The 26,837-nt window shown below is 50.6% G+C and overlaps 11 protein-coding genes and 1 non-coding gene across 12 annotated transcripts; 4 read left to right on the forward strand and 8 right to left on the reverse strand.

Annotated features, from left to right (window-relative positions):
* Nucleotides 1-56: 56 nt before the first annotated feature.
* EDD37DRAFT_612727 (uncharacterized protein) lies at nt 57-1,211 on the reverse strand (the record flags this gene model as incomplete). Its single annotated transcript, XM_062815387.1, has 3 exons — nt 57-386; nt 441-1,104; nt 1,129-1,211. 3 exons carry the CDS (start codon nt 1,209-1,211, stop codon nt 57-59), a joined length of 1,077 nt encoding a protein of 358 aa, XP_062666396.1.
* A 1,287-nt stretch (nt 1,212-2,498) lies between these two features.
* EDD37DRAFT_157541 (putative short chain oxidoreductase/dehydrogenase) lies at nt 2,499-3,853 on the forward strand. Its single transcript, XM_062809694.1, has 4 exons — nt 2,499-2,609; nt 2,698-2,716; nt 2,775-2,861; nt 2,914-3,853. The coding sequence occupies exons 3-4, from the start codon at nt 2,837-2,839 to the stop codon at nt 3,747-3,749; spliced, it is 861 nt and encodes a 286-aa protein (XP_062666397.1). The 5' UTR covers nt 2,499-2,609; nt 2,698-2,716; nt 2,775-2,836; the 3' UTR covers nt 3,750-3,853.
* A 58-nt stretch (nt 3,854-3,911) lies between these two features.
* On the forward strand, nt 3,912-4,990 carry EDD37DRAFT_640304 (uncharacterized protein). Its single transcript, XM_062817231.1, has one exon. It carries the CDS (start codon nt 3,988-3,990, stop codon nt 4,651-4,653), a length of 666 nt encoding a protein of 221 aa, XP_062666398.1. The 5' UTR covers nt 3,912-3,987; the 3' UTR covers nt 4,654-4,990.
* Nucleotides 4,991-7,750: 2,760 nt separating this feature from the next.
* On the reverse strand, nt 7,751-10,065 carry EDD37DRAFT_157573 (uncharacterized protein). Its single transcript, XM_062809695.1, has 2 exons — nt 8,077-10,065; nt 7,751-7,920 (listed from the first exon to the last, which is right to left on the reverse strand). Exons 1-2 carry the CDS (start codon nt 9,805-9,807, stop codon nt 7,918-7,920), a joined length of 1,734 nt encoding a protein of 577 aa, XP_062666399.1. The 5' UTR covers nt 9,808-10,065; the 3' UTR covers nt 7,751-7,917.
* Nucleotides 10,066-10,835: 770 nt separating this feature from the next.
* EDD37DRAFT_640309 (uncharacterized protein) lies at nt 10,836-13,593 on the reverse strand. Its single transcript, XM_062817232.1, has 3 exons — nt 13,138-13,593; nt 11,724-13,084; nt 10,836-11,668 (listed from the first exon to the last, which is right to left on the reverse strand). Exons 1-3 carry the CDS (start codon nt 13,223-13,225, stop codon nt 10,973-10,975), a joined length of 2,145 nt encoding a protein of 714 aa, XP_062666400.1. The 5' UTR covers nt 13,226-13,593; the 3' UTR covers nt 10,836-10,972.
* Nucleotides 13,594-14,465: 872 nt separating this feature from the next.
* On the reverse strand, nt 14,466-15,521 carry EDD37DRAFT_653578 (uncharacterized protein; the record flags this gene model as incomplete). Its single annotated transcript, XM_062818592.1, has 1 exon — nt 14,466-15,521. The coding sequence occupies one exon, from the start codon at nt 15,519-15,521 to the stop codon at nt 14,466-14,468; it is 1,056 nt and encodes a 351-aa protein (XP_062666401.1).
* Nucleotides 15,522-15,606: 85 nt separating this feature from the next.
* On the reverse strand, nt 15,607-16,027 carry EDD37DRAFT_157671 (uncharacterized protein). Its single transcript, XM_062809696.1, has one exon. The coding sequence runs from the start codon at nt 15,932-15,934 to the stop codon at nt 15,692-15,694; it is 243 nt and encodes an 80-aa protein (XP_062666402.1). The 5' UTR covers nt 15,935-16,027; the 3' UTR covers nt 15,607-15,691.
* A 974-nt stretch (nt 16,028-17,001) lies between these two features.
* On the reverse strand, nt 17,002-18,690 carry EDD37DRAFT_569402 (uncharacterized protein; the record flags this gene model as incomplete). The annotated part of the gene is made up of 1 exon (XM_062814222.1): nt 17,002-18,690. The coding sequence occupies one exon, from the start codon at nt 18,688-18,690 to the stop codon at nt 17,002-17,004; it is 1,689 nt and encodes a 562-aa protein (XP_062666403.1).
* Nucleotides 18,691-20,634: 1,944 nt separating this feature from the next.
* On the forward strand, nt 20,635-20,765 carry EDD37DRAFT_t26. The gene has a single exon. It is a non-coding gene; the product is annotated as a tRNA-Gly (tRNA).
* Nucleotides 20,766-21,453: 688 nt separating this feature from the next.
* On the reverse strand, nt 21,454-23,214 carry EDD37DRAFT_157737 (uncharacterized protein). The gene is made up of 4 exons (XM_062809699.1): nt 22,977-23,214; nt 22,815-22,901; nt 22,037-22,766; nt 21,454-21,984 (listed from the first exon to the last, which is right to left on the reverse strand). The coding sequence occupies exons 1-4, from the start codon at nt 23,103-23,105 to the stop codon at nt 21,677-21,679; spliced, it is 1,254 nt and encodes a 417-aa protein (XP_062666404.1). The 5' UTR covers nt 23,106-23,214; the 3' UTR covers nt 21,454-21,676.
* A 161-nt stretch (nt 23,215-23,375) lies between these two features.
* On the reverse strand, nt 23,376-25,274 carry EDD37DRAFT_158044 (proline oxidase PrnD). Its single transcript, XM_062809701.1, has one exon. The coding sequence runs from the start codon at nt 25,105-25,107 to the stop codon at nt 23,599-23,601; it is 1,509 nt and encodes a 502-aa protein (XP_062666405.1). The 5' UTR covers nt 25,108-25,274; the 3' UTR covers nt 23,376-23,598.
* Nucleotides 25,275-25,281: 7 nt separating this feature from the next.
* On the forward strand, nt 25,282-26,157 carry EDD37DRAFT_640320 (uncharacterized protein). Its single transcript, XM_062817233.1, has one exon. It carries the CDS (start codon nt 25,699-25,701, stop codon nt 25,924-25,926), a length of 228 nt encoding a protein of 75 aa, XP_062666406.1. The 5' UTR covers nt 25,282-25,698; the 3' UTR covers nt 25,927-26,157.
* Nucleotides 26,158-26,837: the final 680 nt, after the last annotated feature.

Raw genomic sequence — 26,837 nt, forward strand, 5'->3', positions numbered from 1 at the left:
TCCAAGAAACCTGCAGACGCCCGCTAAAGACATTTCAAGATGTATTTTCTGGTTATTTAGTCGATTTCCATTCTGTTGGCGGAAGGCCCTGGTGCCGGGTATTTGTTACCCTGCCCCATCTCCGTGGCATACGGTGCATATGCGCTTCCAATAGGTTTCTCGTCGTCATCAAGGGTTGTAGACTTGTAGATGTAGGGCTTGAGACCCTTCTTGTAATTACTGGCACATATGCAAGCATTGATAATGGTCATGATGATGAGGATGATGGTCAGGACAGCGAAACTAGTGAGTTCCTTTCGAGCCGGGAGATAAGGCGAGTCGTGAGAGGAGGAATACATGCGGAACATTTTAAAGATGAAGTAGCCAAGGCCACCAAAATAGAGGAACTGTTACAAGAGTCAATAGGAGATCCCGGTAAATTGCGCGAACACGAAACTTACAATAACCCCAATTGTGCCGGTCAGATTTTCCCTTCGCACAAACCATGCAGCAGCCAGCAAGATGAGAATGGTGACGGGGATAGCTGCAATCGTAAGCGCGAACTCTGCCTTCCTCGTGGTAACAATGACGACAAATTGCACTGTAAATCCGAGGAAGAAGAAGAAGTCAAACTTCAACAGGGCGATATAGACTTGATATTGGAGATAGCGTCGCTTCATTCTCAAATCGGCTGAGATGCGTTTGTAGATCGTCCAGGCAAATTCATCATATAGTTTCCAGGCGCATGCTGCCATGAGGACTGTTCCCAACGCCAGAACACACGGGATGGCGATCAGGAAGGGCTTTGTGTCGCTCCAGATCTGTATACGGTGATCAGAAGCCTTCGACAATGCGCTGATGGCCTCCTTGGACTGTGACATCTGGACGGCTCCGTAGATGAGAAGGCCGACATTGTACATGACCAGTCCAATCACTTGAATGGTGTTTTTCATGCGCAGAGCATCCCAGACAAGTATCAGCTGGTAGAGGAATCCAAAAATATAGAGAGTTTCAAAGGTCGGGATGGTGCGCGACGCTTTGTCATTTTCGCTGCTGATTTTGTCGAGGTTAATCTGGTAATGAGCAAACGCATAGCTTTGATCGACAATCAGCCTGTGACAAGCACTGTGAAAGAGAGGACGTACTCACCTCTCAAAGCCAAGGACTATGGCGGCCTGCGCGAGGGCAATCAGGCTGAAAGCCCACGTCCATGGTGAGTTGGGTTTGTACATGGTAGATCGTGTCTTTCTGGGTTCTGGGTCATTGATGTGAAAGCCTTCGCGCTGGTGATATCCTCCAGCTAAAGGCTGATATGTACTGGCCTGTCCTCCGAGGAGGGAAGAACGGGCCGCGTGAGAATGAATTTTGACGACTTATGAGCGCAATTGACGGTTGGTTTTCTTTTGGCTGTAAGTACCACAACGGAGTGTCGTGGTTCGGCTCAGCGACGGGTGCCCGTCTGGACTCGGTGAGGAGGGGTGCAGTATTCAGACGGCGCAGGACTTCGAGAAGTCGCAGGAAGACCTTGGAGGAGTAGGGAGGAACAGGTGACGGATGTCGTTTCAGTGTCAAGTGCGCAGGCGGGCTTTTGCTGTCTGGCTGCTGAAACGCCGGGGAGGGGGTTGCAACTCTGGGATTGGTGGTCTGCGCGTTTGGTAGTGGCGGACTACTTTAAGCGAGAGGTCTGGCGAACGAGTCGAGTTGAGAAGGTGTGCGTGATTCAATCCGGCAACCAAAGGCGGCTGCGATGCGATGTTGATCTTGCTTGAACGAGCGGTATTGCGAAAGAGTGATGAACCAGAGATGGAGGTGATAGAAATCAAGCTGACATGAATAGATTTGATGAAAGAATACTCTATACTCTGTGTTTAGGTAGGGACAAAGTTAGTACAACGCCCGTCAGCTGCGGTCGGCGATTCAGGGACTCAGGGTCTCCCTTTTGACGCTGCTGCGCTTCGTTCTCGCGACAAGAACAGCACCAGACCTTCGGGGGCCAAAACACCGGTTCCACAAACCCACAAACCCAAACGGCCCCAAGAAGAGGCTTGGGACTTCTAATTCCGCCCTGTAAGATCTTTAACAAATTACCTAGCTTCAGCGTGCCATCATCATTATGTCCGCACTTCACAGTAAATTCCCAGTATCGCATGTGTACTACTGATACCTCGAGAACCAAGGCGAATCGTTGCCTTTCCATTTCCAGCTTGTACCTTGTGAGTAGCAATGGGGGTCGCCACGACTCACAATCCAATCCTGCTGCGCCCACCACGAGGCTGCCAGTGGAGAACTTTGGTGGTCAAATTCCTCACTGCGCCTCACTATCCTGATGTCTACAAAAGGTGCACGTCCACATAAAGATGCCTTGTACGCCTGCCACCACCAGCCACTCTCTTGACATGATGCTGAACGCGTGGCCCAATTTACACCACCTATGCAACACAAGTCGAAAGATTCTGTGCTTATCCAGAACCTAGTTCTTCATGCTGAACACTCTTGAGATATCAAACGACGGTCTATTCGACGCAATTATTTCCCAAAAGAGCCCGCCGTGGTACTTGAGATACGCGGTTACTAAGCGGACATAAGCACCCAGGGCCGTCGTTCTATGCTAAACAATCGCCGTTATAGCGGTTAGTGTGCGAGATGCCTTTATGTTCACGCAATCACCGTCTCGATTCTCTTGGGTATTAGGACTTTAAGATGCGACTAACTCCGAAGTTGTGATATATACAGAAAAGTCCCAATCCGCCCAGATTCAAGTATTCCGGAGGACAAAACCATTAAGACTTGACTAGAACCTAACCCATCTTCACTGCGGCGATTTTATCAGTATTGACTATACTCACTGTTGGGAAACATGGGCAAGACCTGGCTCATCACAGGTAAAGAGCTTGCTCAGGGCAACATCTTGTCCTTGATGCTGATTACGTGCAGGCTGCTCTGCAGGGTTTGGCCTTTCTCTCACTAGGTATATTCTTGCACAAGGGCACAACGTGATCGCCACGTCCCGGAATCCAAGCAAGACGCCCGACCTGGTGAAAGAGATAACATCCAAACCCAATGGCCGATGGCTGTCTCTGGATGTCACCTCTCCAAAGGAAAAGATTGAGACAGTTATCCAGGAAGCCGAGAAGGAATTCGGTGGCATCGATGTGCTAGTGAACAATGCAGGCTACAGTGTCCTTGGTGCCGCCGAGGACATACCCGAAGATAAGGCAAAGGCGCAATTCGAAGTCAACTTCTGGGGAGCGATCCGCACAACCCAAGCCATTCTACCTCAGATGAGATCTCGTAAGTCTGGCACGATCGTCAACATCTCCAGCATCGCCGGACTCGACGCTCAGCCGACGTGCGCGATCTACGCAGCTAGCAAATTTGCCCTCGAAGCATGGTCGGAGTCTTTGTCTAGAGAGGTGGGGAGTCTTGGCCTGCGCGTCCTCATCGTCGAGCCTGGTGCTTTCCGGACGAACTTTCTGACCAAGGACGCTGCTCCGAAGATCCCGCCGAGTGAAGCCTATCAGACTGGCGTGGTTCAGACAATCATGGATAGATTTGACACCATGAATGGTGCACAAATTGGTGACCCAGACAAAGCTGCAAAGACAATCTTCGAGGTAGTGTTGGGAACCGGAGTCGGTGAAGGCAAGACGGACCTGCTAAGGTTACCTTTGGGCCCGGATTGCTATGCCAGAGCTACGGACAGCAACAAACGACGTAGGGAAAATCTGGAAGCCATGCAGGAGATAGCTTTGAGCACCAATCTGCATTGATCGGAAGAATAGATGCACGTAGATCATGTCTGTCACGTTGAAGCATAAATGTCCGTCATACCTATGAATGCGACGGGGCAGGGAGGGGAGGGCTAAATGCGGGGACGGAAGTTTGTCGTCGTGCATGTACCTGAACTTCGCAATTGTTGATCAACTCATACCATTGAGATATTCCAGCCCATGAAGTAGCCTACTTCAACAGTTGCTTGAATGTCTCATTCTCTGTCCGTTTTCGATCATGTCCTTAACATCTGTGTCTCTCAAAGGACTCACAGCTAAACTTCTCATCTCTCCACCTGCAACCACACTTGCCGAGTCCACCGCCATTGTACGAAGGCTGCAATCTTTTGGGCCTGTCACTTCCTTCACAAAACTCGAACCTAAGACAGCACAGGAGGATGGCTCTGCGCACGACGGCGAACAGCAAGAGGTCCATGTGGTCTTTTCACACCCGGAGACCGTGCAGACAGTGTCCAGAGCAAGCCCTTTCGTCGTCAAGGTACATCACAACCTTCCTGATCCACGAGTCGAAGACCCATTCAACCTACGAGGCCTCCAGTCGAGAGTACAACTCAAGCCCAGCACCATGACCTGTGTGGTGCAAGTACACGATCAGTCCGTCCACACTGGTCAGAATATCCTTTCGAGTGGTTTCTCGCCGAGCAACAAGACAAGATTATACCAGAGTCTACTTGAAGCGAACCCTCCCTCGAACATTGCAGATGGCCTTGGAGTGTTCGAGTCAGACAAATCGCACATCCTAGATACAACGCACTTGGTGGAAAAGCCACCAGACTTGACGAGCATGTATACGGCTCCCGCTCGAGGTCAAGTAAGAGACGGAGAGGAGTCATTGCACAAATTGCCTGCCAAACGCATTGGAGGGAAGGATATCTCAAGGTGAATACTCTCAGACCGGACCATGTCATTCAGTGACGCACCACACTGCGTTGAGCTGGGCTTTAGGTTGGAACATTGACTCTGGGTCGGTATAACGATGTCTCAACGGGTCGTCTCTTCACCTGCTTGAGACCTTGCAACAAATCAACTCGCCAGCAGTTGTGAAGGGATTTCCTACCCAACTCCGGGACTTGTTGAGAGTCTCCTCTCCGACAGAGGCCCCAGCGGTATAGCTTTCACCCAGTTGCCTGATTTGGCTTTGGCAGGTTCGCTGCTCACCTGCAATGACCGACGCCTGCTGGTTATTCACTTCCTTCGCGGAAAGACGTGCTCGTCGACTCATGGCTTTACGTTCACAATTTGCTCTGCGATGGACCGGTACCTTCTCGTGGTGCAGAGCGCAAGTAACCTAATCTTCCATTAGGCGAAACCAAATCCTGTCCTTATATATATAATAGCGCACACCATATGCTTTGGCATTTGTTGCGCACCAATGCATACTTCAGCAGCCATCAGAATTGCCAGCCTCATTTGTTCAAACGGTGTTGCAAGTGCTTCCACGGCCACGGTCTCTTGAGAGTGCTGTAGCTTGCGATCCTGCTCAGATCCGCATTCTATGAACATGTTTATTCCGCGTCTCTACTACACTTTTGACGTCGACAATGATCTCCTGAGTCTAACTTCTCGTCGCCAGTGCAGATACCCACACAGGACGGCCACGAAGTGACGACGGTTCGCCGAGAAGCACGTCGACAAAGTCGTGCGATCAACGCCAGCAAGACATCACGATCCTTGAGCAACCTCAGCACTCTCGCTTCAAGGCGTGCTGTTGATGCAAATCTTCATTTGTCTGATTGTGCAGAAGGGCGAATACACATGGGTCAAGATCGTGGCGCTGATTCTCCAGGAGATTCGGCAGTTCTTGTCGTTGCTATACCACCAGAAAATCAGGGTTGGAGACCGCTAATTGTTGTGTACCACGACAAAATTACCTTGTATGGTTCGCTATCAAGCAGTTGCATTGGAAATGGACCATGACAATGTCTTCGCAGACAGTGTGAAGCTGCACGCATACGCAGTGCTTGCCGTGATTTGAGCGGTACTTGCTGAACTCATGGTTCGAATGATCAGAAGCAAACTGCACACTCGAGCAACAGTAGTGCACATTTTCTCTGATATGGGCTCCTCTTGGCTGGGCACTTCTATCTGATGCGAGTGTGGTCTCGCAAACCCGCCTTTTCGACCAGTCCTGAAAACACCGCCGCCCTTTACTTACACTCAAACATCTACTATCGATATTATGGCGAGTCAACCGAACAGCCCGAATACTTTGATCCCGGGACATATTGTACGAACGCTCCCCGCAGCAAGCGCTTTCACCACGAAGATGTAACTGAGTCATGGTGTCCTTACTGTGGATGTGAGAACCCACAACAAGTTCCGACACCGTCCCCGCCACCAAGCAACACAAAAGGTCCGAGTGGAGAGCGTCCACGGGACCGTATATCCCATCTCCTCATAAGTATTTTCTCCGTCTGCCAAACAATACGGTCAACCACGACGAGTTCATCCGCGAGCTCGTCCATATGGCAAGGCCTCAGGTTAACGAGCCTAAGCTTCAACCACTTCTTGCCACGGGGCCGCCGGAGTCGGTCTGGCGAATGTCCACTGTCCTCCCATCGGAGAAGGCGAAAGTCCCGCGAGTGACTTCTTAAAACACAACTTCCAAAAGGAGCGGAGAACGGAGGCGTATGGTGTATCGCTATGCTATCGGCGTTGGGATAATGAGGAGAGCGACTCTTCCACAGCTTCTCAGTCCAGTGTGGATCATTTGCATTCACCATAGTCGCAGACCTATCTGATGACCTAAAATGGGTTATCACAGCAGAAAGAACAGACACCCATTCAAAAAGAAGACCAGATATCACTATTGAACCAACCAAGCATATACTCCACAGCAAAACGGACTCAGTGAACGCCAGAATTTCCGGAGCCGACAGTCTTCAACATATCCCCAAGAGTAGCCCATCGAGGCTTTTTACAGAATACGGATGCAACCTTCAATACCAGTAAGCCGCGAATGCCAACCGTCATTGCAGTCGACGTCTTGGGCAACGGCTGTACAGCGACAAACTAAGCAACTTACACGCCGGCGACATCAGTGCCAATAGTGCACATTTTCTCTGATATGCTCTGCCTCCCGTCGCTTTGTCTCTGATTTTGCCCTCATGATTGATGCCACATTCATGTGGCCTTTCGTGGTGTCCGGGTGAGAGCAAGGAGAGCTATCTCTTCTTTTTTTTCAGCAGTGGAATGAGTGCTGTTTTCGACGTCCGAATGAGCCGCGCGTCGCACCTATGAGAGTGCTTGTCAGCGATCACTCTTGACAGCTTATACCAAACGGTCGACAACAGCCTTGACTCGGACTTTCTCAGATATCAAAAAACAAAATGAAGAAAAAAACCAATAAAATCCATATACCATCCTCTAGCCTCTGTCTTGGTGAGCTGCTCTTCAAGCCTTACCACTCCCCTGCCGTGACTTTGGTCTCCTTCGGGAAGAATTGCCCTTATACCCACCAGAGCGTGTTCACATCATCCCGTTGTCGTGCTGAGGCCAATCGTTATTCAACAGTATCGGTCTACGTGACACAGTGACACTCGAAGGACGCTGAATTGCTGTCTGTGCCAACACCAATTGCCATGCTGGAGTGACGGATGAACGATGAACATGAAACGTATTTAATATCATTGAACCATATCTTTATATTCATTTTTCCAAACAACAAACTGGGTATCATACTCATCACAACATAAACGTCCATGGCACATCTCGACCATATCCCGCGGTATAAAACATCATAAACAAGGCATCTCGCCATACATAAAAAGCCATCAAAGTCAAGTGTCGGATTTGGCCCCAGATCAGAGGTCATGCTTTTGATTTCATTCTGTTCATCGATTGCACGAGTGTCCGCAGCACGATATACTGCTCCTCATGAGCCCATACGCTTCATCCTCTGTTGATAGTCTCACATGGCAAGCAAGACCATGTCCGAGAGAAAATATCCAGGCCTTCGGATGGTAGCGGTATGTCTCCGTCCGAGGACGAAGAATTCCTGTATGCACAAATGCAAATGTAAGTCTCAGCCGTACAAAAAGCTTTTGACTAGATTGTAGAATGAAAAGGCCTTTCATCTCAAACTTCGGCCGGGCTTTGCCGACTGGTACTGGCACGAGGAGGCGAGGGAGTCCTCTCATCCTCATCCTCACTGTCCGACTCAGTATCAGTCACATTGCCATGGCCAGACTCGAATCGCACCTAAGTCCCACTCAACGTCGGTGTCTCTTCATCTCCACGAACAACGAAAGGGAGCAAAGTAGGACAAGATGTGAAAACACATCTAAGCAAGACCGAAAACACTCACGCTTTGGGTCCTAGGTCCACCCGGCCTATCCCTGGCGCTGTAGTACTCTGGCGGTGGCGCTGCAGCATCATGTCCAGCGTGCATGGTCTGAGCGAGGCTCATATGCCTAGTACCACTGCCAAGCAATGGCATGTTCGGGCTCGTTTCCTCGTAGACGGGACTCTCGCCACCAAACCCAGATTCTGCTTGTTCGCCCATACGAGCTTCATACAGGCCAAATTGGTGCTCGATCTCGGCGGCGATAGCGGCATCTGACTCCTCGATCGAAGCTGGCGGGATTCCACCTTCAGCAGAGACCTGGATTGGGGTCTTGAGAACGACGTGACTGCTCGCGACATTTGCACCGAGCGAACGGAATGACAGGTTCAACTCCACCGAGTACGTCCGTGAAATGATGCAGGTGTGGAATGTGGGCACAAAGACCTTGCCTTTAGTCGGAAGGGCGATGGGAACGACGACAGATGCAGTGTAGAACGGCATGCCCTGTTGATACTGGCATGAGGGCTCAGGAATGGATGTCGCTGAAGATGTGGAGTAGCTTGAAGGTCGGCGAGAAAGATCCGACGAGGAGAAACTCTCCCTCGAGGGGTCATGTCGAACCCATGGCACAGTGGACAGATTGCGTGAAGAAAGCTGGATGGTCTCGGGGTAGACGCCGTGCAGGACGGACCAGCAGTCCTGCTTTTGAGGCTCGGGCACTATTTTGTAAGGTGCGGCGCCGAAATAAGTGTACGCCCTCAATTTGCTTACGATCGAGTCCAATTGTGGAGGGACATCTTGTGCTGTCAGTGGGTCGAAGCGCAAGTTGATGGTTGCCATCGTGGTGACTGGTTCAGTCTGTCGTTTCTGCGGGTGCGGAAGGCGTAGACTCTTTGGCTGGGACGTCTCTGCTGTCAATCGGCCGGTTTTGCCCACTTTGAACAATCCTTTCCTCACGCTCTTCTCTTTGCGCAGAACGTGGTCGGAGTCCTCCTCGTCGATTCTCATAGGCGGGGCCTCGTCGCGAGCAGGGACAATCCTGATGCGTTCTGACTTTTCGGCCAACTCTAACATCTTACCAGCGGCGGTCCACTTGGTGACTCGAGCGCGGATGTTGTAACTGATCTTGGCCATTTCAGGAGCCAGATCGTCCATGAGGGTGTGGCCATCGCCCGCAATGCTGGGGTCGCCCAGACTTGGAGGTAATTGTACATGTTCTTTCCTGATCTCTTCGTTCTCTACTTTGTGCGAGCAGACGAACGGTAGTAGTCGATCCGGGACAACGAATGTGTATGGAATGCTGTAAGTGACACCTGCTCGGAAGATGTCATCTTCTGGTAGGAGCCCTGCTTCAATTGGCTGCTGAACCCTCAAAAAGACATGTTTGCCTGTCGTTCGACCAGTGGTAGGAGCTGTAGTGACGATTTTCTCGACATAGGTTAGACTTTGGCCCTCGAAGGAGATGTGGAGATCGCCGAAATCGGTGTCCTTATCGAACTTGATGTTCACGCGACCCTTGATTTCATCGTAGGTAGAATAAGAATGAACGAATTCGCCTGGACCATCCAATACGATCTCAATTTCGCTCTTCTTGCGCAAACCCATCGCATTGGCAATCGCAGATCCTCGTCGCCCTTGTGATGCGCTTGCGATGGGCAGTGATCGAGAGCGTGTCGTGTACGACGGCGCCGCGTGGGCAGCGGGCATAAAAGCTGGCATTTCGCCTGAGATTGTCTGGCGAGGAGTGGTCATAGTGGAAGGAGAAGAGAAACTCCGCAGAAAGGAGCTGTCGAGGTAGATAAGGCTAGTTCGGAATATCGGAGTGTGGTGGTGTGGGTGATTCACCCAGTGGCAGAAGGTCGAAGGAGGGGTCGATCAACCGACGACTTGCATGGATATGACTCGTGTGAGGAGGGTATCGAGACCGGGGTCGGAGATGCGGGTGACTGGCGTTGAGGAGACCTGAACAGTGTGAACAGGGTCCAGCGGCAAAGCGTACGGAGTCTTGTTTCGTGTCTTGTGATGGTATCTTAAATACCTGGTGGGGGAAAAAGTGATCAATGGTGAATAGTAAACAATTGAGTGTTCGAAGGGCAAGTGTAATGAAATATGTACCTCCATAGGTTGACTCTGACTCTTAAAAACTGCTTACTTTTCGTATCAGGAAGGCATGACTGAATGAGATCAGATTCCTGTGTCAAGATGCGTATGACAAAAGGGACAGAAGGGCGCGCGTTTACTTCCCTAAAAAGCCTGGTCCATACTCGTTTACTCCATATCTGTCCCGCCGCGGGTTGGTGAGTCACTCCTTGGAAATGGTAGAAGTCTACGGATATAAACTTAGGCATCAATCCGAGTGTCAATGACGCCGAAGGGCGGGTTAGTACGCACGACCAAAGTCTAACAAGCACCAAGCGAGTGGTTAACTTCAGGGAGACCGTGGGTTTCAAGGCCCAGCTTGTCGTGGTGAGATTCCCAGAGCGTACACATGTAATGGGAAAACTCCACTCTATACGCCCTTTGATGCCATATTCGCCATTTAGTAGCACCACGCCCTCCACCCACATCCACCAACATCCACCTCCCAGTTTCTCTTTGTCATCGAAACCTCGTGCTTCGAGTCAATTTGAACGACATGTCTGTGCTGGCCTTGTCGCTGAGTAAGACATTCATGGGGACAATCCTTGCGCAAAGGCTGCGGTCGGAACACCCACGTGCTGAACGAGTACGGGTCAGACATTGACTCATCGCACGGAGGTCCGTCCATCTCGGATGTAGGGACCAGGAATAAGGCTCCTTGTTATTAATTGCTGTGTGCATTATATCGTACTAGGTTTTATGCTGTACAATTCTAGCGTGAGACCTTTCTCGTTGCCCGTACTTCATAAAGTGTCGTGGTGTTTGCCCTCTCCAAGTCTCAATCCACCTTGACACCACTGTATATGCGACGAACAAACATATACGCCGTCAGGAACCCAATCGTCCCTGTCGCCAGTGAATAGACTGCACATGCCAGTGCACTGTAGCTGAAAAACAACAGACTGCTCACAAACCCGTCGATATGCAATCGAGTGGTATAATACCACATCGAATAGACAAAAATCCAAAATCCAGATGCGCCGCCCACAAAAAACGACTGCCACCACCAGTGATAATTCTCCGCGCAAAGCTGTATGTATGTTGTGATGATGACCGTCTCGGCTATGGTGATAGAGAGCAGAGCCGAAATGATGCTCAAAAAGCCAAAGACATAGTAGTAGGATGATTTGTCGAGGTAAACCGACTTGAAGACAAAAATGAGTTCGATAAAGAGCACCGCAAACGATACGAGACCGGCGCCCAGAACAAGCGCAATCTGGTGCTTGGTGTACCACAACTGCGCAGGGATTTGTCGGGGTACAGCATTCGTGCGCGTCGGATGTTCCCAGACAGGTGAACGGTGGAAGCCATAGTACGAACCAAGATGCACCAGAGGAAGTTGTATGAGGAGCCAAAGACAAGCCAAGGCCAGTAAAGTCGAGAAGGGAAGGGCGGTCGAGGATGCCTGCGCCCAGGTAAAAAGGTTGAGCACAAATATGAGGGCGAAGAGCAGTCCCGGGAATAGGAGTGCCGTCTGTGTATCATGTCAGCTCAAAGCACACCAGTATTTCAACTTGCACGACACGTACCATCATTGTGTTCTTGCGCCAGTTCTGTCCACCAAAAGTCTTGTATACGCGCGCAGAGAAATAGCCCGAGAAGCCTCCAGCGAAGACAAAAAGACCAACACCGACGCTCCAGAATCCACCTCGCCAGCTAGGGTTCAGAACCCCGGCGCAGCTGAGTCCCAGCAGTCCCGCAATCATGAAAACGAGTTGTATGCCAGAACCCACAAGCGGCGCAAGAAGCCCGCCATATGGAGGGGGTCTGAAAACGTCCCCGTGAAGCAGTTTCCAGCCGCTGACTTCCTCCAATGACTCTTCGTCGGACGACAAGTCGTCGAAATCCGGTCCAGTCTCCGAGATTTTCTCGAGTAAACCAGTGGTCGATTTCTTTTTGTCACTCCTTTTGCCGATGCGTAGTCTGGCTTCCTCAAGCACACCATCTCCGCGACCTTTGACATCACCCTGCATTGTCCGGCCCCAGATCACAATGCAAACTGCACCCAGGATTCCGGATATGATCACAGAGTTCACAATAGCCAGCCAGTGTGTAAAGGAGCTTTCCGCCTGGTCACTAAAGTATAGATCCCAGCGATTGGCCCATTCCACCTCTTTCTCTTCTCGGAAGTAAACGGAATAAGTGTATGGGATAATCATCGTGGCGCCGTCGTCAAGGTCGATCACCTCTTCGGGTATATAGGAGGAGTCGGGGAATTGTTCCTCCAAGTTGCTGCTGTTGTTGGGAATGTATATTGCCAGAGGATCCAGATCCGCGGTCACGTCCAGAGGACAACCAGTCTCGTTGCGGTGACCCGCCGAGATGCTCTTGGGATATACTTCGAATCCCACGACGACTTTGTTGCCGTGGTCGCCCGCCCTGCCGCCAGCCGGACGCCAGCGTACGACCAAGGTATAGTGATTATAGTAGTAGTACCTCTCTTTCCCTGTCGCAATATCAAAGTCTTTATATCCCATTTTGAAGCCGGCTGCGTAGTATTTCCGACTGCGATCGACGGTCACAAATGAGGTGGCTCCGGGCAGGTTATCGAGGATCCATTCTACCACGTAATCCTCTTCAATCAGCTGTTGAGCCCACTGCATCTCTTTCCGACCGACAACTCGGTCGCACAAGTATTGACAGTCAATGTCCTGTCCCATATTGATTTCCAGATCGGACGCTTTAATCCTGTCACCACGCAGGACTTCGCCCAGGTTGAGCGGCACACTGTGACCGCTTGCCAGAGATAGGCCATCGTGCTTATGGCCCGTGGGAGGACAGACGAAAGGTAAGTCGAAATAGGCGTACTGAAGCTGACTTTTGTCCGAGTACGCCTTGTTTACGAGTAGAGGGAGGTTCTCGTTTTCCTGATAACTTCGTATTGAGTAGCCTAACAAACATTAGAGCCATGAAGACATATAGCCATTCGAATCCGCTGCGTACCTGGAATATAGAAGGCGTGAGATAAGCAGCCGAATAGAAGCACCACGCGGCTCAACCAGGAGACGTGGAGCCGTACGTCAGTGGACATGGTTGACGATCGAACAAGTGATGATTAGCGAATGGAAGCGGCACAAAGGGCCAGAATGCGCCGGACAGAACCAAAGAAGATCAAGAAACCAGAGTGAAGATCATGGGAAGTGAAGAACGATGTGTTGGTCGAACACGTTGTTGGCTTGGAGAGGAAGCGAGGGCAAAAGATTATCTGACAATTCTGTCCAGTGTCCGGGGAAGAGACCAGCCAACGTTAAGTTAGCCAAAACTGCCACGGAGGTCCAGATGCCTGCGGAAAAGGTGATCGTCCTCGTTCCTTGCTCCTCGTGCGCAGCCGCAGTAGACTTTACAATGACCGTGCGGCGTGCACTCTCACCGGCCCCATCCAGGAGAGACGTTGGAGGCTTGTGGTGGATATCCCGAAAGTCTGACAGGCCCCTCCTCACCAGTGACATTGGTTGATTAGGCGGCCTCGACGGCTAAATTGCGCACAGCTTCAGGCGCTTCTAGGGACTCCGAAAGCTTCGCCCAGTTGAAAAGGATCAACCCGGGGTGCCCGTTGGGTCATGTTTCGGTGGTCCTAGGCCAAGACTTATGGCGGCGTCGGCTAACGCAATAACGATCCACTCAATCTGGAAATGTGATATGGGATTATTAGTACTCCGTACTTCTGATGATTAAGGAGTCAGACTGGACCTCATTCTTACTACTTGCTAGGCTTCTGTCTTCGGATTCTAATCATACGCAGCTTCAGCGTGCCTCGCCACTTCATTGCCTTTTTCAAAGAGTGGCGCTGTGCAAGCGAAGACTGCGATCTTCATACCTTGCACGCTTTCAGGTGGAAGCAATATGTTGACGCTGGGAGGCTTGAATCTTGAAAGACATGAATGTATCGTCATATAATCGTTGGCATTGAGAACTCGAGTGTTAGAGCACCTGTCCCATCCATAGCCAGTGTCTAGCACCCACCCTTTCCCCTAACAGCGTTCTTCCACAGCTCAGAGGGACGACAAGTCACGGATGTAAGAGGCCGGAGACGGCTGAAACCAAGCAGGCGGTTCGACCTCAGTATTTTCGCTAGGTTGTTGAATCAATAAGTCGCCTCTCCGAGGGTCCTGAAAACATAAATATGGTCCCTCTCGAAGCAGACCGTACTCATAATCGTCGTAATCCCACTCATGCGGCCCTTCGACTCCTAACACCTGGTACACTGCGTTGACAGGCCCGCCCTCCTCCAGATATAGGTCGTCGAAACGTGGTATACTGTCCGGGCGGAACTAATGGGGGTTTTCAGGGGTTCCACAGTCAAGCGACCTTGATTTATGGATCTGACGAGCCGATTTCATCAGGTAGATGGAAAGGCCATTGTAGTCGGGAAGGATATCGATGGATCCGTAAAGCACGTAGTTTTCAAAGGCCTTGAACACAGAATTCATAGCCTCAGCCCGGCGTAGTCCAAAGTTGAGGTTTTCATACTTTGGTAAGAGAACTGGGAACTCATCATCTGCACACCGTTCCATTCTAGTGTCAAGTGCCTCGAGCCTGTCTTCTGCATCTTCCTGTAACTCCAGGAAGCACCTTAGGAACTCCTGCATCAAAGCTCCCCATGGAAGCAGGACAGGATCCCGGTGGGGTGTTGACAATGGATCCAGTTCGAAAAGAAGCAGTACTCGGGGAATTTGATAGTGCAGAATGTGTTCAGGCTCCTCATTGTAGTCGTCGGTATCCAGAATCGCAGCCTGCTGGAAAGCGGACGGTGAAATCTTGAATGGATGATCCTCAGGGTGAAAATCACCTCGGGCATTCCACCGGACGCCCTCCTCGCGCAGGAAGGCTTCAATAAACATCCTCAATGGATCGCCACGCAAACACTCGGCGAAATTGGTGCTTGCGTATTTGGAGGCAACTCTGATGGGCACACATTGCATAAACATGGCCTTGGAAGCACTCCCATCGAGTTCCTGTGATAATGGCCTAAGGTAGTGCTCGTCCTGCTCCGGAGCGCCTCCCACGAGGTCAAATATGTCAGCAGGGCCGTCCCATTGACAGTTTGGCAAGGAATCGTCAGATTTGGGGATCTTCTTTGCTATAATCTCCAGGAAACGTTGTCGTTTTTCATGGGGAATGCATCGACCGACCCTGTGCAACTGCCCTCTGCGAACAAAAATGAGGAGATTCAGCGTCCATCCGCATGTGCACCAGCGAGCTCGCAAGACGGCTTTTGTCATGGAGCGTACATCCCAGCTCCTCATGGGCAGCGCAAGATTTGGAAACAGAGAGGAAATGCCCAATGCCGTTAGAAAGTCGAGCAATCGATGATTGTAGAAGGCCATGGCAAAGGCAACTCGATAGAGGCTTTCATTTCTGGAGAGCTTGACAGCAATTCGTGTTGCAGCTAACAAAAAGGTTTCCGTTTGCCGAGTCCACAAAGATCCTCTCCAGAATCTCTACCGGTAGTTGCTCAATCCTCGAAATACTCGTCATCAGCTCTGATCTGTCTGCTTCATTCGGCCGTTGTCGTTTGTACGTGCGTTTGCTGTCGATCACGTGGGGCGGATCTTTCAAGGATTGACTGGAGAGTTGACGCTTGTGAGAAGACATTGTCGTTCACTGTAGGATCGCAGTGGTAATGGAGATGCAGGACAAGGTCGAGGAAATTCGCGTGGGAAAGAGTCAACAAGTGAATGATAAGTAGTCCACGAAGTTGGAAGTCCCGTCGCCACGTGATAACGCGCCGCTGATGCATTTGAGAAACACTTGTAAATCCTTATCAATCTCGCTAAAGGCGCACCATCGTCCGAATCCTTGTAAGGCCTCTCAGACCATCGTCGATGGCCCATGGCAACCTCATTGTTGTCAAATTTCTTGTCGTACCGTCATTGCTGACACGTTGCACGCCAGCATGAGACGTCCGAGAGAGGCTCCCATCAACCTCATCTGAACAATGGCTCCCTCTCGATAATATTTGCGCCACCGAATCTGTCCCTTCGATCACCATGGAATCTCCCACCCCTCCCTCCCATCCACGCATCGTCGACAGCGTGTCCTGGTCCAAAGCCCATATGTCGTGGTAGCTCAAACCCCCTTGGAGGACTTCTGCCTCTCCGCGGGTCTCGCCAGAGGAAGACAGGTTCTGGTCGTTCTGGTGCTCGTACAGGTCGCTCACTAGCCATCACAATCTCTTCCCATGGTAATCCCCTCGGCAAGTGTCTTGATGGTCGTCGAACTCGTATTTCAGGTTGTCCTCTTCGTCTGGTCAAAAGATCATCAGGCGGTACCCTGATAATATCATCTCGCTCGCTCCACAGGCAACAGAACACCAATAAAAAGGCCAGGATGCAGCCAACGACCGTCACTGGCACCCAGACCTTTGCTGAAGAATCACTGTCACTCATCTTGAGGGCAGATGTTGAAGTCGGAGTCAATTTTGATTTGCACCTTCACCCAAGTACGTTCACAACCTCAACCTCAAATGCTAGTTGATGAACAATACAACGCTGGCTTCCACAAACAGGATGTGTGAAGGTTGTGCCCTTTTATGATCATTTTCAGTGAAGAAAGATATCATAATTGTGTGTGCGCTTGGCTACCGAGCAAACAGAATAATGTGGCAGAAGAGCGTCGTTTGCATTGATACAAAGAGTGTCTTCAAACGCATGGTTGGCACACATAAAACCCAGTGCTGCGATGCTTGTCTGGCTATCAAACTGCAGGGCCTGATCATAGAGCAGGTTGCTTGCTTGCTAGTGTTGCGTAGATTGATGTCTCTGCTTTACGGTCAAGCTATGAAGTTCCCATCATATGGTGCTTGAACTAGAAAATGACGTTTTGAAAATTGTCAAGCATTTCAGGTTGGTAAACGTTGGCGAAATCGGTCTCGCTGATGGCGCCATATGCAAAAGCATCAAGGGCCATTACATGGTTGAACTCCGAAATATCGTAAGCGTGAGGATTGTTGGTGGGATGTTGGCCTGGGATATTCTGAGCATACGCTTGCGCATCCGGCTGCTGCACACCAAGATGATTGCTGTGCAATGGCAACGGCCGAGTCGCTCGGGGTAGTGGCTTTGGTACGTCTTCATCTGCATCCAGCACACCTGTGCTTTGTGTTGTCGTGACAGACGCAGCGATCGGCGCAGCGAGCATCTTCCGCTTCTGCAAGGCAGTTGCCGAAACAGGACGTGGTATATGGTTGAAAGAAGGCATGTCGCTGTACAATTCCGGAAATCGTTGAAAGATGTCGGGACCCATCGTCCAGCTTTTGATATCTGTCAAACGTTCATCAAAATTTGTGTTAATTTGGTAGAGACCAGTCTCGACCTCGCGCGTGTAGCAATCGCGGAACTCGTATGGCCATGACAGACGGAAGCTTTTGCAGAAAAGATGCCAGAATTCGTTCTGGCAGTAGTTGTGTTCACCGAATATGAAACGCTCTCGAATTCCCGGCCATGCAAAGAAGTCGATAGCGTACGAGTGTGCGATGGTCTGCGACGGTCGCCTCATATACCATGGCGGCAATTTCTGGTATCGTTCACTTGTCGATTCAGTGTGGAACTGCAAAAGCGTATGCATTGCCCTCAGGATGGCCAGACGTTCGGTCTGGGGACACGATGCAAAAAGAGTCTCATCGATACGTCGTAGAATCTGCCACGAGGGGTGCAGAGGGCCTCGTTGTTCGACTGCATCCCATCCTTCCAACAGCACGCGGACTGGTACGTCGTCCGACATGGCATCGCTTTCTGGCAGCACATTATCTGTCCAGTCAAACCTCTCGCTTAAAACTTCATTCGCATACCGCCAGTAGTTTCCTTGCCAGACTGGACGACGACCGGGCAAACGATCAGCATGGCTGTGACACGAACAGGAGGATGGACTGTTGGCCCAGTTCTTCGCCCATCGCGAAGGCATCGGGTTTTCTTCTCTTTTCTTTGCCTGCACAATCGCCTGGCTCATGGGACGTTGGCTGTCCGTGTCCAGTCGCACGATTTCAGGCGCAAATAGCATATCTTGTGGCGGAAGCTGGCGTGTTGGAGAGGGGGTGAAGTGGGACAAGTCGAAAGAATCTGCGATCTCTGCCTCGGCGTCGCCTGTTTCAATCTTCAATGCTAGCGGCGCATCATCTGCCATGGAGATAATGCTCGACTTTCGCTCGGCACCAGGACTTTCAAGTAGATCTATGTTTTGAGACTGCTCTTCCTCACTCGATCTGGGCGGCCGATGCACGTCCATTGCTTTTTGAATATCCTTAAGTGTTTTGGACATCATATCTCGTTCCGCCTCCACGTCTTTCAGTTGTTGCATCAGGGTTGCGACCTGTCCAGAGGCATCTTTCCGTCTGAAGTCTTCAACGAGACCTTCCAGATAGGCTATTCGAGTCTTTGTCCGCTCGCGGGCCTGTCGCTGGCATCGTCTGTCGATTTCTCGCTTCTTGAGGCGGCGGGAGGAAACGGCTTTGGCATCGTTCGGCGCGGCAGGGTCGCTTGGGCTGGATCTCTGGGTCATCGTGGTAGCTTTCGGCGCCATGGTGTCAGTCCTCGTAGCTTCACAGGCGGTGTCCGTCACAGCGACGATTTTGGGAGGCATAGTGGTTTAGCCATCAGAATGTTGGGCTTTAAAGGTCATGTCGTAGGGAATCGGTCCTTTTCAAACCTTTTCAAGGTTAAGACCATGGCTGAATCCGACGGACCATCTGGTTGGTTCGATGGTGCCATCAACCTCGACCCCGGACTTGTGTTTGCGTGGAAGAAGGCTTGCACCATTTCGGCACAGGCTGCGGGGTGATTAGGCACGGGATTCTATAGGTTCAAATGGTCTGATGACAGGCATTTGCCGAGGGTAAAATCGGCGTTTGATGCTTACGACTGCGCCCAGCCGCTTCATCTTGCCCTGTCTGAAGTAGACTTATGGATCCGAAGAGTATGGGTGTACACACATATTGCTGCCGCTCTCCAAATCGCCATACCGATGTAGCAGTGGCGCTCGGGTAGAAGGAAAGTCTTTCCCACTGAGGTTATATCCCCTTTGTCACTATATTCTTGTTTTCCCATCATTTAAGTAGTATCCCATCGATCCTGCATGCTGTGCTGCTGGCCTTAGGCGCGCACGGTGTGGCCGACGAACGCTTGCAATCTTCCAGCCGTCGGTAAGTCTCATAGCAAGGCAACATTTTGTTGACCGTGCCCACTGTCGCACTCAGCCTTGTCCCTGTCACATCGCCACCAAGCTGCAATGGGAAGCAATAAGAACCGAACCCCCGGAACTTGCCAGGTGTTTGGTCCAAGTTCTCCAAGTTACTGTGATTAGGTTTTGGTGCTCTGACCGCACTGACCCTGTCCCTGGATGCTGAGAGTTGTTCGCAGTGAGTGGACATATGCCGTCCGCATGTTCATCCAAACGTTGTGCTCTGAATTTGCAGAGAGTTCTGAGTTCATTGTGCGTCGCAATCAGGTTCGTTCTGGTAATCGACACAAGTATACTGCATATTGTATCGCTCACCTCCCCGGTACAGGGAGCCTCACACCGTCGAGTTCCTCGTGCAGCCCTGCGTCAGAAGGATACGTGACACCCTGTGAGAGGACCTCGCGATCGGTGCCGTTCCACGACAATGGTTCGACGACTTGCGTGTATGCTCAATTACATGATTCCATACCTTCACAGCTTCATCTTCACCTGTCGAACGATTCACTCGCCCTTCCTTTGTATCCCCATATAGTCCATTTTCACGATCTTTCGTCCTATAAACGCCAAATCAAGCGGTATGGTGCAATTGGTAACATAGCCTCGTCTCACGGAGCCCCTCCATGATCTCACTTGCAGTCCTGCTTTGCAGGCTGTCAATGTCGAGGCTGGACGTGTGTGTTTCCAATACAACGAGGCAGACTCTAGTTCGAGTCTAGATACTGCTGAGTGTATTTTTGCCGCTGCTTTTTGTTGTAGTATCTGTGCGCCAGGACCGTGGTAGTGCTAGGTGGCGCAGAGTTGTGTAGAGAGATGGAACTGAAGCGATCGTCTTCCTAAATCTTACCCTGTAGACGCAGAATCAGCCACGGATGTCGATGTCGACCTCAGTATTGCCATACCCAGCCTGATTGCCTCGATCATTCCCGTGGGGCCAGTGTCCCATGAAGCATAGCATTCAACCCTCCATGGTTCAAAAAGCGGTAACACTCTTCAGTAGTCCTCCCTCAAGTCGAGCTATCTCATGCTCTCTCTGACCCTAATCAATGTCGATGTGAAGAAAGGTCATGACCATGATTCGGAGACCTACCTTAGTCTCTTACTCTCCTCTCGGCAGCCCGTATGCAGCCAGCCAGCCGACTGGCCACCTGATACACTTTCCGATTCTCACTTACCTTGGTCCCTCCCATCTTCACTGGCCGACCTTCCTGTCCCACAAATACCATTCTCCCGCAAATTCCTGTAACAAATAGCCCTCAGGCATCTCCAGGCGGTGTAGTGCAGAGGTTAGCATCTCCTTTTCCCAACCATGGGGGCCGGCACCTCCAGCCCTGTTGGATGGTTGTCGGTCCTTAGGGTCTATCGAGAGGAAGACATTGGTTCGAATCCGATCATCGCCAGATTTCATGCTGGACTGTATGTCAGCACACCCTGTGGGTTCTTTTTTGGTCGCTTCCTGTGCAATATCATGAGTGTTCATGCCCTCAACACCATCTTTGTAACAGCGTATCTGTCATACATCGTTCTGGTGCAAAGGCGGCTTGTTTGGATGCGAGTGGCAACAGGCTTTCAGTTTTTGCAATCTTTTCTCACCTACAACCTGAATAAATTTGCTGTGTACCTCTTTTATGACGATCTTGCAGGTAGATAGGCTAGGTAAGTATATCATGGAATACTTAAGTCCGAATAACCGTGGTAGCGAGAGACAACATGCAGTGTCCTCCTTGACGGATACTAGACATTATCTCTTCCCTGCGCGTTTGCCCAGAGAAGGATGCCCACAATGACTTCAAGGGTTTAGAGCCGAAATGGAGCAGCCACAGCAGCAGCAGCATCATCATCATCATCAGTCCATATCGAAGTTGACATCGTGGAATGTTGACATTAAGGAACGTTGGCCAAGGAAAACGATTGTAAAGAGTTGATGGAAAGTTATCTTTAGCTAGCTACAAAACAAGGAGAAATATTCCGGATCGTGAACGGCTGAAGTAATATCCGGTCTTTCCGGGTTCGGCAATGAGGGTCGTCTTCGAAAACATATGTGCTGCTCAGCCATTTCATCCCAGCACCCCAGTCAATGCTATCCTCGGTGGTGTTTTTTGTATCGATATTCCATGTTTCCGATGACCAAGTCACTCAGCCACGTCATTATGTGATGCCTGCTCCTGTTATCCTCGACGCCAGCGACGACTTCTCTTGACCCCTGGAACGCTGCTCCGTTGCAAGCACTTTACCATATAACCTCACCCTACCCCGATGCGCTGCCTTCGGATCGTGATGCAAAGCTGAACAGCATGCTGCTTGACACCTTCTAGCGCTTTCTCTGGACGGTCTGCCAGCCTTCGGAATCGGTGCCCTTCCTTCCACGGGCAACATTGCCAGGCACAAACTTCGGTGCATTTGGGTTGTACGACCGTCCGCTTGAGCCTGACTTTGCACTGTCGCTGCGATCTCGAGACCCTGGGTATGGGATCTGGGTGATCAAATTCAAGGGACGCTCGCAAGGATCGTGAGAGAATCCAATCTGGACGTCTTGGTACGGCCCAGCTCGTCTCGCGCGTTTCATAAATTCATCACGGACGAGCCGGGCGATCACAGTCGATGAGAAGACCACCGTAGCTAAGTTCGAATCAGCAATGCAGGACGACCACCAGAAAACATAGGTACATACCATTTCCTGTGTTGAACAGCCATACCAATTCCACATTCTGCTGGCCGACGAGTTCCACAAGATCCTTTCTGAACCGTGTTTCCGACATTCCGTTTGTGAATAGCTGTTGCCGAGCGAAGGTCAGACGACGGCGCTCATTGCTTGGGTGTGTCATTCGCTGGAGGTCAGCGTTTTCTGGATATGCTTCGCCAAATTTGATCATGTTGTTAGGACCAAACAAGCTGACGCCATAGTCGCGGCGAGAACGAGAGTCTTCATCCACCAGGGCCATGGCTGCGCTGGCGTGTTGAAAGATCACACAGACGGCCTCATGTTGATGGACGTATACCATGGAGAAGATGGCTCCGAAGCAGATTCTTTCCGTCACGACACTCAGTGGCTTGTCTTTTGTCCATCCATATATCCATACACAACGGTAGTCTTCATCGTTGTGTTTGGTCTTTAACTCTTCCTCAGTTATGTGGCTCTTCAAGCCGTCAGAAGGGCGGAACTTGACCAGACGGTTATTGCCTGGTATGTCTGTTGCGGCCACGGCTGCCCATGTGGATGTATTGGCTCTCGCCTTGGAAGGGCTGGTGGTACGAGCATGTTGGATCTTAATTGCAGGCACGATTCTCATCAAGAACTTGTCCATCGCCCAAGGACCCGTGGTCTGATTGAATGTATCAAGCATGGAATGGACGTCGCGGGCGATCTCATTCGCTGCTTCATTTTCACCTTGGCTTCGCAGCTGCATCGTGATTAGTCCAGCAGGCTCACGTCTGGAAGAGGCCCTTACATGCTCAACGACCCTACTCAAATGGCTCAGTGCATCAGCCATCACGTCGCTGACATGGCCTGGGTCGTTCCCGATTGCCATCATATCCTGTATTGATGCCTAATTAGTGACTTATTCCGACAGCACATCGCTTTCTTTGCTCGGCAACCAGGACAACCCTACCTCAGAGATTGGAGAGCTACAGTCGCTGTAGGTCAATGATGGTGAATAGGTGGGGTTCGTTGACAAGTTGCTGAAAGTGCGCGATGGGAGACTTGGAGGTGGTGAATAGGACGAATGTCTGGAAGCCATGCTAGAAGGAAGAGGTCAGGCAGAATTCACTGCACTGACAAAAGTCTCCTGAGGCAGTTTGGTGTGTGAAGGTTTGATCGTCTGAGTGAAGGTCGTCAACAAAGAATACTTTTGATGAACGTCTCGGAAGGAATGGAGATGGCTTGTCTGAAGCCCGCACTTGCAGCAGCAGCTACCCGTTAGCATGGTAGTCTCTTTCCTAATAAGATGAGAGCAATACTGATGTCCTGGATCATAAGTGTGAGAATGTTTGCTGTCCTCGGTCGTGATGGAAATTCATAATATTTCTATGCCAGATCACCTCGTGCCTTTTCGTGCTTTGTTCGGCGTTAGATGGCCTCCCTATACATCATGAATCCTGATTCATCGCAACAAACCCAAAACCGCGCCTCGCATGATGCTTGAACAAGATATCACAAAAGGTGCCACCTACTATCATGCTGGAAATCGTACTGTGCCATCCACATATCCAATCGTAAAATTTGGTCTCCATTCAACGCCAGAATGCCATCCTGCTGCCCAACTCTCTGCCCAAGGCTTGTCTTGCTTCAACGGTCCTTGTGACCGCATCTTTGTTTTCATGGGCTCGTCGCAATAGGTATTTCATGCACTCTCCCAGCTTGCCCCAAACCAAATATTTGTATGCTTGAGGAATTTCCGCATTGGTGTCGTTGGACTCCGATCTGGCCCTTGCTGTCTGTACCACCTCGCAGCTAACGTTGTCTGCCATTCCCATCAGTTGACCATATGCCAGTTCGATACGCGGCTCTCCCTTGCGAGCTTGCTCATCACGAAGCCTGTCCGCCAGCCTCACTGACTCGGCATTATGCGTTGCAAGTACCAGGCTTACTCTAGGGAAGTCTGTTGCAGCACCATCGATTGGTTGGAGGATACCTTCGTACCGTCTTTGCATAACCGCTTTTGCGATGCCGTTGTAGCATTCGTGGGTTCCTTCGATTGTTGGCCAAAAGAGGTTTCGTGGATCACTACCGAGGTATGCCCCTCGAACAAGTTTGATCCCAAGCACAAAGTTCTCCTTTCTAGCCATTTCAAGGTGACTAGCGAGGGCTGCCGGAGTGTTTTTGGCATATGCTTGGTAAGTCCCAAACACCAATGCTCTCTCCTTGTTATATCTCTTTGCAAAATACATTGTCCAGTTGTCGATGCCTTGTTGCAGGGAGGCTTGCTCAGCGTCGAACAGCAGCTTCACACCCTTCTCCTGAGCCGATTTGCAGATTTCATGGACGGCGTCTTCAAACTCACGAGAACAGGGTATCGTGGCCTTAAGATGCTGGAGTGCTTGACGGCCAGCACCGGTGAACTTCAAAGCGACAAAATCGCCTTTCTGAGCAAGATGTACGGTATCGACGGTGTTCCTTCTCCAGGTCGCAATCTCTTCCTCGTTCAACGCAGCTTGTTCTGGGGAGTCCAGGGACGCGTTCAAGCCTGCCGCTTCCTCATCTGTCAACACTGCTTCCTTTGCATGTCCTAGAATCACTCCAGTATATCCGATCTCTTTCAGGTCAGCGATCGTGGTTCTGGTCTCTGACGGCGTCTCTCCAGCGCAGAACTGGACATAGAAAGTTTTCTTTAGGAGGCAATGCAGAACTGGGTTACGATCTGGGTTGAAAAGAGGCGACTTTGTATGGGCGAGGAATGACATGGCGGCCAAGGACGGCCGTAAGAGGAAGGGCATTGAAGATATTGAGGTTATGAGATATGAGCGAATGATGGTGGACAATGGCAGGCAAGACAGTGGTCTTGAGCGGGGGATTTCGAGTGGTACTGGGTTGTTCTCAACAACATTGGAGGCTGTGGAAGAGACATTTCGTTTTGTATGCGCGTTTCGGCGCTGGCGGAGGTGTCGTGTGCGAAGGCTTGCAAGAGAGCTGACTCGGCACAACGGAATCTGGTCGTTACATATCGACAAGGACGAAGCTGTGGACGGTCGTAGACAGGTGACCTGTCGGGAAAGTAACATCGGCCGCAAACAATGGTCCATCTTGGAACCGAAAAATGCAATAAATCAAGACAACATGGGAAAGAAAGTAGACAAACTGAAGCAATATGTACAGCTCACATCAAACACAGATTCGCGGTTGGTGGTACATGCGGTTTGACGATAACAACGACAGATAAAGAGCCCGCAGTTAGTAAACGGCAACATGACGATGTCAGTCGAGATTGTGGTTTGCATCGGAAAACCGACGGTTGCCATCGGCGCAGCCCACATTCCTTACCGAAGCTGGCCGAATGTAAGCGAGTCACGTGAGTACAAAGGAGTTTTTGACAGGCACAAGCTTGGGCATGGATTGATCCAGAATGTGAAATCGACGGCAAATAATGGATAGGATACCCGCTTCAAGCCAGTCGAAGATACCTCGCTGCGCAGTATCGATGCAATATATCTGCGCAGCTGGAAAGTATCGTGCTCCGACATCGCTCAGGCTTTCAATCATTCGACTGACTCACCTGATCGATCTGGATAGATCAGACGTGATAAGCGATGTCACCATTTCCAGTTCGGTGTGACATGATGTAGTGGAAGGAAGGCACCTCGTGGTCGGTCACCATGTAGGATACAGGAGTATGGATGCTGTTTAGCACCCTCGTATATTGGCCTCTCGAGGCTGTGGCCCAATGTTGTGGCCAACGCAGAGCACCCGACATAGTTACTCCAAACTCGGAGTTTGCACCCACGTGGTTGGGACATTTCTTGCAGTTCGTAGCCGAAGAAACCGTAGGCAGGGTGGCAAGGTGCAAGGTCTGCAATTTGCAGGTTTCAGGGGAAAGAGGTGATACAAGTAAATTGATGATATAGAATCACTGGGAGACTTTAGAATAGCAATTTGCTGGAACTTGAGTGGCTGACTGGCGGTAATTAAGGACATCTAGTAGCGGCATATGAGTTTGAGAGTATGCTCTTTCCAGCTGCTCAAAGTTTCGGGAAGTCCTACTGAACTTACAAGGCTGACACCGTCACCTTTGGCTTCTGATTTGCCTAATTCCAGTTTCAAATTCTTCTGAAGATTTTCGCAGGTAAACAAAGAGTTGGCAACAAGGTTTTCGTGCCCATGAGGCTGGGAAGGGGAAGAGGTTTTCTGGGGCGCTCACTATTCGGGCCGCCTAAACCTCAACTGGAAGGCCGCTGGTCACTCAAGCCAATGACGGGCTGGAACCGAAAGTGAGCCTCCGTTATTGTTTAAAGTTCAATTTATCATGTTCGAGTAGCTTGATTACCTTGTTTTTCATTCCTCCATCTTCCTCGAATGAGTTAAGACTTTTTGAAAGGCAGGGCAAACAACGACGTCAAAAGTCGACAGGCCTCTCATTCTGTCTGCCAACCTCGCTTGTGCCCTTGCAGATCTACTATGCTAGCGCCATCAATATATGCATCGTCTTGCTCGCTTACCGCTGGGTCAGGTAAGGTACCAGCGTCCTGACCCCATCGAGGACTCAGTGACGACTTTATCAGACCCGTTTAGTCTTTTCCCAGCTACCTGACCTACCGACTTTAATAGCATCCTCGCACAGTGGCAGCAACGTCGTCGATGTCTGGTTGACAGCGGAATCCATCTCCTTTAGTTGCCAATCATTCTTGTCGTTATGCCTTGATTCTTGTTTCATAACCGATTCCTGTTCCTTACGTCAATCCTACCAATGCCTCCTCTTGCAATTGCACTTTGTCTTTCCTGTTGCTGAATGCAATCTCATTATACTGTACATTGCATC

Source organism: Exophiala viscosa (genome assembly GCF_022695815.1).
Source record: "Exophiala viscosa unplaced genomic scaffold EDD37scaffold_12, whole genome shotgun sequence".
In the NCBI taxonomy this organism is placed as follows: Eukaryota; Fungi; Ascomycota; class Eurotiomycetes; order Chaetothyriales; family Herpotrichiellaceae; genus Exophiala; species Exophiala viscosa.

What these genes read in the sequence shown, in the direction of transcription:
- EDD37DRAFT_157541 (XM_062809694.1), top strand. Translation starts at nt 2,837, where the DNA reads ATGGGCAAGACCTGGCTCATCACAG. An exon ending in CAAGACCTGGCTCATCACAG is followed by an intron (nt 2,862 to 2,913) that starts GTAAAGAGCTTG and finishes GATTACGTGCAG; the next exon opens with GCTGCTCTGCAGGGTTTGGC.
- EDD37DRAFT_640304 (XM_062817231.1), top strand. Translation starts at nt 3,988, where the DNA reads ATGTCCTTAACATCTGTGTCTCTCAAAGGACTCACAGCTAAACTTCTC.
- EDD37DRAFT_157573 (XM_062809695.1), bottom strand. Translation starts at nt 9,807, where the DNA reads ATGACCACTCCTCGCCAGACAATCTCAGGCGAAATGCCAGCTTTTATG.
- EDD37DRAFT_640309 (XM_062817232.1), bottom strand. Translation starts at nt 13,225, where the DNA reads ATGTCCACTGACGTACGGCTCCACGTCTCCTGGTTGAGCCGCGTGGTG. An exon ending in TCACGCCTTCTATATTCCAG is followed by an intron (nt 13,085 to 13,137) that starts GTACGCAGCGGA and finishes AATGTTTGTTAG; the next exon opens with GCTACTCAATACGAAGTTAT. An exon ending in GGCGCAAGAACACAATGATG is followed by an intron (nt 11,669 to 11,723) that starts GTACGTGTCGTG and finishes CATGATACACAG; the next exon opens with ACGGCACTCCTATTCCCGGG.
- EDD37DRAFT_157671 (XM_062809696.1), bottom strand. Translation starts at nt 15,934, where the DNA reads ATGCATCAGCGGCGCGTTATCACGTGGCGACGGGACTTCCAACTTCGT.
- EDD37DRAFT_157737 (XM_062809699.1), bottom strand. Translation starts at nt 23,105, where the DNA reads ATGGCTTCCAGACATTCGTCCTATTCACCACCTCCAAGTCTCCCATCG. An exon ending in TGAGTAGGGTCGTTGAGCAT is followed by an intron (nt 22,767 to 22,814) that starts GTAAGGGCCTCT and finishes ATCACGATGCAG; the next exon opens with CTGCGAAGCCAAGGTGAAAA. An exon ending in GCTGTTCAACACAGGAAATG is followed by an intron (nt 21,985 to 22,036) that starts GTATGTACCTAT and finishes ATTCGAACTTAG; the next exon opens with CTACGGTGGTCTTCTCATCG.
- EDD37DRAFT_158044 (XM_062809701.1), bottom strand. Translation starts at nt 25,107, where the DNA reads ATGGACCATTGTTTGCGGCCGATGTTACTTTCCCGACAGGTCACCTGT.
- EDD37DRAFT_640320 (XM_062817233.1), top strand. Translation starts at nt 25,699, where the DNA reads ATGCTGTTTAGCACCCTCGTATATTGGCCTCTCGAGGCTGTGGCCCAA.